This window comes from Sphaerodactylus townsendi, linkage group LG05, assembly GCF_021028975.2.
Source record: "Sphaerodactylus townsendi isolate TG3544 linkage group LG05, MPM_Stown_v2.3, whole genome shotgun sequence".
Lineage (NCBI taxonomy): Eukaryota > Metazoa > Chordata > Lepidosauria > Squamata > Sphaerodactylidae > Sphaerodactylus > Sphaerodactylus townsendi.
This window is the reverse complement of record NC_059429.1, coordinates 100,376,082-100,390,208: the sequence shown is the minus strand read 5'-3', so window position 1 is coordinate 100,390,208 and position 14,127 is coordinate 100,376,082. Positions and strand designations below refer to the sequence as shown.

Sequence of the window (14,127 nt, the reverse complement as noted above, 5' to 3'; positions counted from 1 at the left end):
CTAAAACTCCATACAGGTTTCTGTGCTAGACTCAAATGGAGGAGACAAGGTTCTTTTTTTTATTTCTATAGCTATAAAGAAAGTTGAAATCATTAGGTACCTGAGGCATAACCTGGCATGCAGTTTTGAACACACTTCCCTTTGTAGTCACCACACCCCACAGTTTGTTAGGAAATGGGATAAAAAACAGTGGAACAAGAATTCCCCCTGCAAGGAGCAGAGAGCAAAAAAGTAAAACTTTCAAGCAATACTAACACTCTGACAGTAACAGCAGGAGAAAATGATTCTTCTATCCAATATTTTATCTTGTAGCACAAACTCTTGAATTCATTAAAATAGTTCCCACACTAGTTCTAGAATATTCAGTATCATTTTGGGGGAGGCAACAGCTAATCTCCTACTTCCTGTGAAGGAAACATTCAGGCTTAGACAACTATTTTGGCTGTTGCAGTTGTAAAACAGCTCCCTGCAAAACATTCTCCCAGCAAAAAAAAAAAAAAGAAGATAACTTATCCTTTGCTCTTTCAGGGCACCTACCCTTACATTCACAGAGAAGGTAATATATTTCACAGCCCATCAATGGCTCCTGCATCAAAACACTCCACTGGAAATTGTTAATAAGGGGAAGGAGGTGCTGTGAATACAAATCCAGCAAGGGTTTCAACAGCATTTCATTTCTCTTACAATACAGGGAAAATGAAAATATGTTCCAACATAAAGCATAAATCTTGGGAGTCTCAGACCCTAACCGCAACAGAAAGAACACACCAAGGGCAATAATACAGAATCCCCAAGGTAAAAGCAATTTCTCAATAAGGCAAAAAGTAGGGCTAGAACACAGGAAACGAGTAGGTCTCAGGTGGCGGGGGGCTTGTCCTTAGCAGAAAAAGTTAAATTTGCTGATATAGCTGTCAAACTGGAACCATCAAATTGTAGTAGGCTGAGTTTGTGAAAGGTACTGGACTACACACAAAAATACATTTTATTTTTTATCTTAGAAGATGTTGCCATCTTCTACGTTTGTTTTGTTTATTTATTTATTGTTTAGTTTTCTATACCACCATCCTATCCCCGAGGGGCTCCGTGTGTGTCACTCTCCACTGCATTCCAGAGCCCAAAGATAAGGACAACATCTTTGGGACATCCTAAAACATGAGAATAGGACACTGCCCAAACAATATACTCTAATTCCAGTATTTTCTTCCTAAGAAAAATACCTTCTATCTGACCTGTCTATTAAATCTTATGGTTACTTAGGTATCATTTGATCCTAAATTTTTTTACTAAACCTCTACTACCCCATATTCTCCTCCTAATGAATACAGCTTCCAGATCTCCGTAAGCATATGAAATTTCAAAATAAGCACCTAAAATAAGGGGGCATAAAAAGGCAGCCAGAAAACAAGCCCTTCTCAGAAGAACTTAAAAGAAGGTAGCTAGCCAGGACATATTTAGGCATACTCTAATCTTCAAGATAGAACAGACCTAAATCATACTGAGAAAGACCCTTCAACAGCAGGGGGTTGGATCCAGATTGAATTTTCCATTAAAAGAAAAGGTGCCAACTCCCTCCCCCTACTGACCCCCCCCCCCCCCCCCCCCCACACACACACACACATTTGCTTCTCACGAGGCTCTTGGCAGTTTTTGGCAGAGATCAATGAGTTGTAATAGGAAAGTTCTGTTTTGCTGATGGGATGCCTTCCATTATTGGAAAATTCAGTTTGGATCCTACCTAAGATCACCAGATGAGAAGGCCTAAACTAAATTTCTTCCCCTTAGTTCCATGAGTGTTAATCCCAAACCCTAGAGACAGTTAGCTAATGATGATTTAAATACCTTTTTCAGTACATGCTTAGGAGAGCAAATTTATTCCTTCCTTAAAAAGCTCTGTTTTTTAAAATTCCCATTAATAGCAACCCGGACACAAATCAACGTGGAGCAGATTGGTTTGTTCCATGCCACCTAACATGTTGCACCCATGAAGTAAAGCTTCCATACATTCAAGCAAACCCCTTCACTTTATCACATAGGGTTGCTCCATGCACACAGTCAGGTTACAACAAGCACCCACAAAATACAACGGCCACAGATTCATCTATCTGGCAGGCATACTCATTTAGTGAACCACACAAGCATTTCAAAAGCAACCACAGATTCTACATGTGGAAAGGAGAAGGGAGTCTTTCTAGCCTGCATTTATTTTCAGTCCAATTACAATTTTTCCTCATTAATTAACTCATTATCTGTTACAGCCCAGTTTTTCCCCTCAATGATTGAAAGTGGCATTTATGCATCAGCAACTGTTTGTTTAAATGCTAACTCTACCATGATTCAAATAGTGCTCTGGGAAGCTATGGAGGGATTACAGCTAAGGGTAGTATTTATACAAAGAGCTTTGGGAATTCTGCTTCTTACAGAAACAAACACTGTTTAAAAAAGTTCTCCTGCACCACATGGTAAAACAGAGCCCAGTATTTTCAGATCCAAGCAGAAATATTAGAACTGGACCACTGAACCACACAGGCAATGTTTTACTCACTGATTTACTAAGAGAAGAAAAAGATTACCAACCTGCTTTTCTTTCTTCTGTATTTTCATTATTATCAATTTTGGGATGTATATTTCTGCAAAACACAAAACAAAAGGCTCACACAAGGTCTGCTTGGGAAAATGGTTTGTTTAATGCCCTTTTTGAAAATCTAGGCCTCGGTCACATGAACGGCTTATTTAAAATTATTACTCAAAAAGTAAGAGCTTCCAGCAGCCAAGAGAGTTCTCCGTATCAGCCAGTCCTAGCACTGCCTCATACTGCTTGCAGCCACACTCTCCTCCACTCCTCCAGGTGGGCCCACTTTCACTGCTCTGCATCAGTGATGAGGGGGGGCCTTGTACCACAGCTCTGACTCCTGCGTCTGATGAGGGAGTGTCATGGCAGTCGCTTCAGGTTGCCATCGGCACGTGGTGGGGCCAGTTGGGCGAGTTCCAAGTGACAGAGGCAGGACCCACAACAATTTCAGGACACCAAATGCCTCCTCTTTTGCTTTATTTGCCCTCTTGACTGGAGGTTCTGAGGTAGCCCTGTGAGACACTGAAGCCACTAAGGGCCACTGAAAACACTTGGGAGGGGTGCAAGCCTATTAAGTTTGCTTCTTGGCCAGTTTTTCACAGGTTTTGAGGGATTTCTCCCACAAGGCCACTTTAGGCTGGCCTATCTCTCTTTTACCTGCCTTCAGTGTGGATAACCAACACACAGGGCAGGTGGCAGTATTGTGCCTCTCTCCCAGACAAAACAAACAATCCAAATATTTGTCACTTTGGGCCATTTTCATGCCATATTGTTGGCACTTTTTGAAGGAAGACATAATTCCCCGCTGACAGAAAATACCTAAAGCTGATAATGAGCTGTAGACAATACCACAAAGAGGGAAGTGAGGGAGGAGCACTCTTCCCACCTCCATCACATGACCATTTAGGCAGGGAAAGTCCTGGTTTCAGTGAAAATCAGAGGGGATGGGGAACGTTCTGGAGAACTCTTGAGAAGCTTTGAAAATTTCCATGGATGGCCTGCACCAACCCATGGGACAGTATAGAAGACACAAAGATGAAGAATACAGATCAGCAGTCAATCTTACAAAGCACTGTCAAATTCAATGAGGAGCACCAACTCCAGTGAGTCAAGCAGAACTCCAAATATTACAAACTGAGATCCCTTGTGTGTCACTTCATACATAGCAGATGTTAAATGAACTTTAAAAGGGAATGAGAATACAGTAAACACATGAATTACACAGGTAGACTCATCAAGTGACCTCAGTTATACAGAAGCAACTTCAGTGTCTAGGTCAGTGGTTCTCAACCTGTGGGTCAGGACCCATTTGGGGGTCAAATGACCCTTTCACAGGTGTTGCCTAAGACTCTCTGCATCAGTGTTCTGATGCAGATGGATAAATGTTATGGTTGGGGGTCACCACAACATGAGGAACTGTATTAAAGGGTCGCAGCATTAGGAAGGTTGAGAACCACTGGTCTAGCTGCTAGCAAACCTGGATTTGTTGTCATAAAACACACCATATGGCCCTGAGATGCAAGGCATAGAAACTGGGCTTTCATCTCAAACAAAATATTTGCCTTGTCACTTAAATGATATCTTTCTCAATTTCATTGGGATGTTAAAAGTTGAATTTGGGGGGGGGGGATGGGCTGCAGTTGGAGACTACTTCCTGCCCTTGGCACCGAGACTTACATCATGTTCACACACAAATAAAGAAAGAAAATGGGCTTGCCTTCTCCAGGAGCAATACATTGCCAGGAACCCCGAGTGGTCTATAGAAAAGAGAGAGATGAGGGATCTTGTCCAATTGGAAAGAAGGACTGAGAAGAGTATGCAGTCTCTGGAGTCAGAACCTGGATGATCTTATTTCAGTACCTGGAAGGTAAGAAGGACATAGGAGAGACTGGGGATTAACAAAGCTGCTCATAAAGAAAAGAAAGAAAATCCATATTAAATGTTATTATTACAGATCCTTATTATTATTACAGATTTTAAAATCACCAGGTGCTGTACAAAACATTAGGAAATATATGATAAGAGAAAGAACCCCAATGTATTCCTTTGGACTTTTGCAATCCTCTCAGCAGCTTAGCTGTAGCACCTACAGTGTTACAGTGTCAATATAATTTATTTATTTATTTATTGTATTTGTATACCGCCCTCCCCGAAGGCTCAGGGCGGTTTCCAACAAAATAAAAATTTAAAACATCATATATATAAGTTAATTAAAAATACATGAAATATTAGACTAAAGATGGCTTCAGCTATTCTATTCCCCCTTTTATGAACTCACGGGAGGCCAAATGTTTGCTTTTTATTGCAGTTGATATCATCCCGGCTGGCCAAACGCCTGGCGGAACAGGTCTGTTTTACAGGCCCTGCGGAAACTTTGTAAATCCCGCAGGGCCCTGATCTCACCTGGAAGCCTGTTCCACCAGGTAGGGGCCAGAGCCGTAAAAGCCCTGGCCCTTGTAGAGGCCAGCCGGATCGCCTTGGGGCCAGGGATCACCAGTAGGTCCGCCTCCGATGAACGGAGGGGCCTAGAAGGGCGATATAGGGAAAGACGGTCCCTTAGATATGCAGGGCTAAGGCCGCGAATGGCTTTAAAGGTCAAAACCAAAACTTTAAACATGACCCGGTACTCGATCGGCAGCCAGTGCAGTTGGTATAGGACCGGAGTAATCCGGTCCCTTGCTGTTGCTCGGGAAAGGAGTCTGGCTGCCAATCGAGTACCTAATAATGTAGGTTTCTTCTCACAGAGGATATAAATCTCTGAAATAGCTAATGGATTGCTCAGGGATGTTTTGCTATGAGACTTGGACTGAAGCTACATCTCCAAGCCACATTTCAGATAGCTGACTGCAAAGTATCAAGGAGACACCCTCAAAAGACATTAACAAACCCTACATACAGCAAGCAAACAGTCATCAAACAACCATTAACCATATGACAATCCAAATATAAAATAAGAAAAATAGATAGGCACCTGATGGCGTAGGCTGGAGTGTCAAACATGCAGCCTGGGGGCTGGATTTGAGCCCTTGAGAGGACTTATCAATCCCTCCCACAAGCCAGCTGCACCAGTCCAGGCACCCACCCTGCCCTGCTCCCGATCTGGCCTGATGAGCCATCCCCCAGTGTCAATCTGGGGGGGCAAGCCCACTGTGGGCTCGCCCACTGAGGCAGCTATCCCCTCCAGTACTGACTACCTCCACCAGTGCTATTCTGTGTGGATGAGCCACCCTACCCCCCCCCCCCATATGCTGATTGTGGTGGGTGAGTTTGCTGCAGGCTCATCAGTTAAGCCAGTCACACCTCCCTGTGCCGTTAAGAGCTGGCAAGCCCACTGTGGGCTCAACAGCTAAGGTAGTTACCTTCCCCCAACCCCACATGGTAAGCCTGCTGATGTAGCCACATACACACACACACATGCCCAGCCCAAACAAGTCACATTTCATTTCAAGCCCTTGGAACAAATGAGTTCGACACCCCTGATCAAGGCCATTTGAGGCAAATCATGTTTTTTTTTAATGTGGAATGTTTCTATCGCATCTCCCTGCTATTAAAATAATACACAAAATCATGCCAGATATTACAGCCCCAAGAAGCTTTCATCCCTGTTTAAACTGGTACAACAGAGTAACAAACTCCAAGTTCACCCATGAGTGTGATCAATCTGTTTCGGAGATTATCATCCACATGACAGTTGAACCACATGTTCAAGAGATGTACATGGCAAGTGCACCAAGAAGCAACCAGGAAATAACTTGCTTGGTCAACTAGACTTGGCAATACCCTGGAGAAAGAGTGTCCCATCCCTTTAATAAACTAATATTATTATTTTTTCACACCACAGAGAGAAGAAGATCTTACAAGGATGAAAAGATAGGTGGTAGTTTCAAATTCAGTCAAACATTTGAGAATAAATCTGATGGACAAATTGATGCATTATTCAAAGACAATTATTATAAAATGTGGATACAAGAGGACTTACAGAGATGGTCTAAACATTTGTTGGTTAGGCAGAATCTCCACAATAAAAATGACTGTATTACCAAAATTATTTATTTTATTTAAGATGCTACCAATTTCTATACAAGAAAAATTCTGGAGTGGCAGAAACGGATAAATAAGTTCATATGGAATAGCAAAAAGTCAAGAATTAGATTCAAAGTTTTGCAAGATGAGAAAAAGAGAGGAGGATAGTATAATTAATATCAAATTATACTATCAAGCCTAGTTTGGACTCTACTGGATTAAAAACTCCTGCCAAAGAACAATAAATTTTGAAATAATGGACTTGGAAGGCTTATGAAACAACTTTTGGATCAAAAAAGAACTTAATACAATCCCAAAAAAATCAGAAATGGACTCCTGAGACTCATTGTTCTTTCTCACATTATTATCATAATATACTTCCATGGGGATAACTGAAGACTGAATTTTCTTCAGGGAAAATTCCCAAATTTTATCACATATGGAGATACGATAAATTCTCAAGGAGAAATTACCGTAAATCTTGGCAAATACGTACAGTGGTTATTATGCTTACAACTATGTTCAAGATTTAAAACGACCCATTGGTTACTCACCGAGAAGGGGTCTTCTGCTGGATTAAGGGAGGCATCTTGAAGTGGGTGTTTCCCAACCGGATCTCAGGGAGGCAGGACTTAACCAAAGTTGTCACTTCCTGTGGTCCGAGTGGGCGTCACCTTTCTTCTCCAGTAGACACCTGTCCAAGCAGTGAAAGCTTTCCTCGGAAGTAACATGTACATTGAACCACAAGAGGAAGTAACAAGACAACATAATGATGATTATAACGGTAACAATTATACAAAAAACCCATGTGAACTAATGGAACTTTGGGCTGCTGGGGTTTCTAGCCCATTTAAGGTACAAGTAGTGTGACAAGGAGAGCATGGAAAACATTGGAGACTAATGATGATCCCGGGAGGGCCAAGATGCCTCCCTTAATCCAGCAGAAGACCCCTTCTCGGTGAGTAACCAATGGGTTGTTCTACTGGATGTGGGAGGCATCTTGATGGGACCTCCCACAGCAGTGTCCCAAAACGGGTGGGTCAGGATCAGTCTCCAATGATGTGTTCCAATACTCTCCTGCCAAACACAGCTTCTGAAGCTGCCGTGGAGTGTATTTTATAGTGTCTTACGAAGGAGGAAACAGAGGACCAGGTGGCCACTCTGCAAATGTCTGATACTGAGGTCTGAGTTCTAAGGGCTGCGTTAGTCACTGCACTGCGCGTGGAGTGGGCCACTATCCCATGAGGAACCGGCTGGTTGGAGGCCTTGTACGCCTCTACGATGCAGGCCTTGATGGTGCGGCTGATGGCAGCCTTGGACATCGGTGGCCCAGATTCGGCGTGGATACATTAATGAACATTGAGTTGGACTTGCGGATAGATTCAGTACGTATTAGGAATGCTTTTAAGGCTCTACGAACGTCCAGGTTATGCCACAACCTCTCTTTAGGATGTGAAGGGTTGGGGAAGAAATTGGGAACTACAATGTCCTGTGAAGTGTGGAATTGGGAATTGACCTTAGGAATGAAGGTGGGGTCTGGTTTGAGAACAACCCTGTCCCTATGAAAAATACAGAGTTCTTTTTCCACTGATAAGGCATGGAGTTCCGAGACCCGCCTCTGGCTGAGGTGATGGCTATGAGGAACATTGCCTTCATGCGGAGCCACTTGAGATGGATCGCTTGAACCGCTCAAAGGGTGATTTAGTGAGTGCTGAGAGTACCAGGTGTAGCCGCCAGGTGGGGAAGCGGCGAACGGTGGGTGGTTGTAGTTGCGCCACCCTTTAAGGAAGCGGATGACGCCCGGATGTCTGGAGAGAGGGAGCGTGCGGCTTGAGTGGCAGATGGTGGTCAGAGCCGCTGACCTGTCTCCTAAGTGTGGCGCTCTGAAGCCTTGTTCAATCCCTCTTGGAGGAAGCAGAGGATTTGAGGAATGTTGGTTTTTCAGGATCGACATTCTTCCTTCGGCACCATCTGGTGACGGCCTTCCAAGAGGAGTTGTAGATCCTGTTGGTGGAGTTGCGGCGAGATGCCAAGAGGGTGGTGGCTACCTGGATCCGAAAGTAGCCCTCTCTTCTGTTAACAACGATCTCCTCGCTCAACAGCCATGCGCGCGTGTTGGTTTTTTGAACCACTGGAGGTTTGGGGTGGCAAATGGGTCCTTGATCAGCATGTTCCTCGGGTCGGGAGAGTCAGACCTTGTGGTTACGGAGAGGTCTAGGAATGGAAGACAGCCATGGATCGCCGTGGAAGCCACAGAAGGGTGCGCCACCGAAATCACCGATGCCTTCTCTGTTATGACCTTCCGGAGGACCTTGGGAAGGATTGGTGTAGGTGGGAAGGCATACAGAAGTGCTTTGGGGCCAGGGGATTCCGGGATAGAGTCCACCAATTCCCTAACGGCTTCTGGGTGGTAGAATCTGGATATGAAGGTCCGAATCTACGGCTGTTGTTCTGGAGGCAAAAGGTCCAGTTGTGGTTGACCTAAGCGTTGGAGTGATCATCCGGAATATGGTAGGGCTTGAGCTGCCATTCCTTCGCCTCCTGGATGGTTTGACGGCTCAGCCAGTTCGCTGGAGATGTTGAGGCTCCCCTGGATGTGTCCCCTATGGTGAGTGACAGTAGATGTTGCTCTGACCAGTGCAGAATTTTCGCGGCTTCCTGGTGAAGGAGGGAAGACCTGAACCTCCCTGGTTGTTCAGGGTATGCTTTGGCTGGGCCACTATCATTGTCCGGCGGCGGATCAGAACGCGAGAGTTCTCGATCATCAATGGGAGTGAAGTGCTGAAGGGCCAGGTAAATCGCCTGGTCTCGAGAAGGTTGATAGGAAGAGTGGGTTTGTTGATGCTGCACCAACATGCCCTTGGGCGTGAACTGGTTGTTTGTTGTGGCTCCCCAGTTTCCGGTGCAGGACTCGCGATCTGGTGAAGATTTCTTATCCGCTTTGGGGTAGGTGGTAGACCTTCCCTCTGGAGAGGTTGGCGCTTCAACCGGCCCATTCCCCACTCTTTGAGACTGGCTTTGAGTTGGCAAGGAAGGGTGAGATATCGGGTCCTCCTTCTTCATAATTCTGATACTGGAAGGGGCGAAGGAAGACCCTGCAGTGGGCGAGCGTGGAGTTCGCCCCCCCACTGGAGCATGTCGAACACTGACACCCACATGGTACCGGCAGGAACACTTATTGGCCAAGTGGAGCAGGGAAGACTTTTTGGCTGAGATGATTAAGTTCACTGAACTCCTCAGTTTGTTGATCTTCTCGGGTATGAACAAGGTGTTTTGAGAAGCGTCGATGATTGTTCGAGATGTTCCATCCTTTGGGATGGGCCGTTGTGTGACTCTTTGGGAACGCTGATTAGGAACTCCGTGACGGCGGAGAACTGACTGGGTTTGGGCGACATCCCGCTGCCTGCTTTGTTGCTTAAGCCGGAGGTGGGACCTGACGAGGGATGTCGGCCCAAGCATGGGTGGACATGGATGGCCTGCTGACGGAGAAGCAACGATGGGGCCAGGAGGACCTTGGAGAAAACTCTTGGAGCTGTGGAGAGTCCAAAGTCGGAAGAGCCCGAACTGGAATTGATGGTCTCCCACTGCGAAGCTTAGGAACTGGCGGTGCTAGGGTTTTATGGGGATGTGTAAATAAGCCTCCCGTGGAGGTCCAGTGAGGTCAAGTAATCCCCTGGTCTTAGGGTGTTCCAATGCGATGGAGCCGGAGGGTTTCCATCCTGGAAGTGTTGCAGTTTGATGTGACGATTGATGAACCGAAGGTTTAGGGATGGCCCTTCCAGTCTCCGTTCCTTTTGGGAACGGTAAAGAAGGTGAGAGAACACTCCAGAGCTTCTCTCTGCCTGAGGTACCGCCTCTATGGCCCCTGATGGTCAGGAGGTGTTGGATACGGCTTTCTGTGTCCGCTTGGCTTTGGCCAGATTGGAGTTGATCGGAAGGCGTGAAAGCTTGCGGTGGGTGGGTACTTTATTGAACTCTATGGAGTAGCCCTCGCCATTGGATGACCTCTTTGGTCCAAGCATCGGGCATTGTTCGCCCCCAGCCACTGGTCCTGAAACTCCTGGAGACGGCCGCCGACAGGTGTAAGTGGTGTGCAGTCAGGGATTTGTTGTGTTGGTTGGGATTTCTGTCGCTACGAAGTTCTTGCCCGATCTGGCTTGCGGACGAAAGCGGCTGATTGAAGTTGCCCTGGTTTGACCTCTTTGGCGGAATCCCTGCTTCGAGGTTGCCAGCGCCTCGCCGCCTCTAGGTGCTCTGCCGCGCTCTGTGGGGAACGAAAAGGCGGTGCCGGATTTGGAAGCTGGTTGTGTCTCCGGATCTATAGTATTTTGGCATGGCCTTCTTTTTTTTGTCCTTGGTCTCTTACTAGGGATCCTCTCCAGTTCCTGGCTATCGAAAAGAATGCCTACTCTGGAAGGAGAACCCGGATACCAGTTGTTTGGAGTGCGCTGGTCCGCCTGGGCCAGGAGAGAAGCGGGCAGGCAAGCCGCCTGGGAACCGGGGTTACGGGCCATGGCCCGGGCTACTGAAATGAATGCATCGGGTTAGAGTCTGCCAGGAAAAGATAGCTACCAATGCCAGTAAAATACGCTTCTACTCCTTCTCTAACTCCTTGTTGGGTGTAGGAATCATGTCCAGGAGTTTGCTAAGCCACATCGATGCCCTACCTGGCCATGGTGGCCGAGGAAGCCAGGGATTTTGAAGGCCATGGCTAGAACCTCATGGAGTCTCTTAGAGACCACCGCTTGCATGCGCTTATCTAAGGGGTCCCTTTATGTTGCCATCGCCGTCCTGGGAGGCAGACAAGTCCTCCCGACTGGAGTGCTGCTATGGGGCATCCACTAGGAGGGCTGGTTATGAGGCTTTTGATGTACTCTGGGGAGGCTTTACAATTTGAAACTGGAGGGGAACCCTTTGCGGGCAGAGGGGTTGGCCCATTCTTTCCTGGCACGTTTTTCAAAGTATTCCGGGATCGGGAGAAAATCCTTGGGGGGCTCCCCATGCGGGAAGATCTTTTTATCCCCTTTGGGGCAACCCTTGATAGGTTTGGAAGGGGTAGAAGAAGAGGAGGAGTGGTCAATGAAGCCCCTCTGAATCTTTCAGGTCAAGGGTGAGATTGCCTTTGAAATGAGAGGTAAGGTAATGTCCTCCGCTTTGGAAAATTTTGGGGGCTATTTCACTCAGGGGTGACCTCTTCCTCGGTCTGGAGAAGTGGTCTGACTCCACGCATTCCCCTTCGCTAACCCCTTCTTCCCCTGGGAAGGTGGTGGGGTCCTGCTGTAGCTGGGCAAGCTTGGATTGTGAGGATCTGGGTGGTGAGAGGGAAGGGGAGGTGGGAGGGGGATCTGCCCCTCAGCCATGGAATCGCTTTTATGATAGTGGAATGGATCTCTTCCCCTCATGGATTTTCTTAAAGAGATCCACCAACTCCTGGGCAGAAGCCTGTTGCCAACCCCCTGGTAAGTGTGGGTGTCACCGCGGGTTGTCCTCCTCTGCCCGCCGCGATCTTGCCTGGCCTGCGAAGCCCCGCCTGCTATCCCTCCATTCCCTCCTCTTTCTGCATGCCTAATCATCTCGCCCCTCTCCTCGGGTCGCTGGCGCCAGGTTGCAGCAGCAGGGCTCTGAGGTCTTCCCTCAGTCCTGTGCTCGCTAAAGCGGCCGGGCGAGGAGCCATTTCGTGGGTCTCCCTCCTGGCGCGAGTTGGGCATGCTGTTGGGCCTCTGGCGGCCGGGTGCAGGGGTCGCTGGACGCCAGGCGCCTTTGCTTTCGCTTTTTTTCTTCAAGCTACCGTCCTTGGAGGAGGCGCCTTTCGGGCTGCTTTTTTTGCTGTCGGCTCCGGCCGATGCCTCCCCTGGAGCTGGTTTGGCTGGTCACAAGCAGTTCTCCGCGCCGGCGCTGTGTGCCAGCCCTTGTGAAGCTGCTCCCCCTGGTCCCTTCTCTAAGGAGGACTGGGAAAAAACCTCCCTCTCGGGAGAAAAGCGGCTGGCATTTCCCCAGTGTGCCATAGCCGCTTGGAGGAGGCTGAGGGGGAAGGGGGGGGGGAGGGAAGGGGAAGGGAGAGGACAAGCTTCCGATCCCTGTTGGGGAGGAAGAAATCCCCAACTAACACACTCGCCCCTAGACAAGACCTCCTACAATAGACGTAAACACCTAAGAATTAACAGAGACAAGGGAAGAAGGAAAAGTGAATTCCCATGCCGGAGCAGATGCTCAAAGAGGTGCTTTCTGCAGCTTCCCCTGTTAGGCAGGGAAGAATACTGGAGAAGAAAGGTGACGCCCACTCGGACCACAGGAAGTGACAACTTTGGTTAAGTCCTGCCTCCCTGAGATCCGGTTGGGAAACACCCACTTCAAGATGCCTCCCACATCCAGTAGAAAGAACATTCACTCAGCAAGAGCTGCAATAAGGGACTTGACAGAATTTGTGAATGTAGTAACACAGCAAAAAGGATACATTAGGATAAATGTATAAGCTATTATTTCAATCTGACACAGAAACAGAACAAGAGATAGATGCTAATTTTTGAGGAAGAGATATCTCTCCAAAAATGGGAAACCTGATGGATGAAAGATATACAATTCACATCAAGCCAAACACTAAGAGAAAACTGGTACAAGATGGTTTATCAATAGCATGTTACCTCACAGGATATTGAAGATAAGAATGAAAATGTTGGAAATCCAAATTAGGTGGACAGCACCTTCTGGTGGACTGGAAAAGGTCACTAGCATAATATGCAATAATGGCAAAAAAAAAATAAAAATTGTGAATAATAAACCAAACAAAGACTTTCTAGTCAAATGGAATTTCTATATGAACTTTATCAAATGGAGGAAGTAGCTGAATTGAAACATATGTCAGTTTTATTGCCAGTTTCTTTTTCTGAAAACCACTGAAGTTGACCAAGTCAAACAAACATGAGGAGAGAATTCAACAACTAGGCTAGAATACTCCAATGAGCTCTACATGGGGCTGCACTTGAAGAGAATTTGGAAACTACAGCTGGTACAGAATGCTGTTGGCTGGAGTAGGTTGTGGGGTCAACACTGCTCAAATCTTATTCCACACTGGCTCCTAATCAGTTTCTGGACCAATTCAGGAAGCTGGTATTGATCTTTAAAGTCCTATATGGTTTGGGTTCAACATATCTTAAGGAACATCTACTCCCATATGAGCCCACATGACGACTGCAGTTATCTTGAGGAGTCTTCTTTGCATGGTCGTGCCATCTAAGGTTAGATGGGGGGGAACTTGGAAAAGGCCTTCTCAATTGTGGAACTAAAAATATGGAATTCCCTTATCAGGGAGAATAGTCTGTCCCTTCTATCATTTTCTTCCACCAATAGGTGAAGACTTATCTGAGTCATTGGCACTCCCTCCCGGACCCTCTCCCTGATTATGTATACCATTATTTTTTTTTCTATTTAATACACATGCATTTTAAAAGATTGTGTTAATAGTTTTGGTTGTTCACTACCTTGCAGATTCTAAATTTGCTGGAAATGCGGCATTAAAACCTATAAAATAAAGCAGA

At 46.5% G+C, this 14,127-nt stretch overlaps 1 protein-coding gene across 3 annotated transcripts in view; it reads right to left on the bottom strand.

Annotated features, from left to right (window-relative positions):
* The window catches only part of CHD6 (chromodomain helicase DNA binding protein 6), a 139,655-nt gene that overhangs the window by 90,003 nt on the left and 35,525 nt on the right, over positions 1 to 14,127 (bottom strand). For all 3 annotated transcript variants that reach the window (XM_048498809.1, XM_048498810.1, XM_048498808.1), the window contains 2 exons: positions 4,287 to 4,429; positions 2,575 to 2,627 (listed from right to left, as the gene is read on the bottom strand). In XM_048498809.1, coding sequence (XP_048354766.1) covers positions 2,575 to 2,601 — 27 coding nt within the window. In that variant the 5' untranslated portion in view covers positions 2,602 to 2,627; positions 4,287 to 4,429. The remainder of the gene's footprint in view (positions 1 to 2,574; positions 2,628 to 4,286; positions 4,430 to 14,127) is intronic.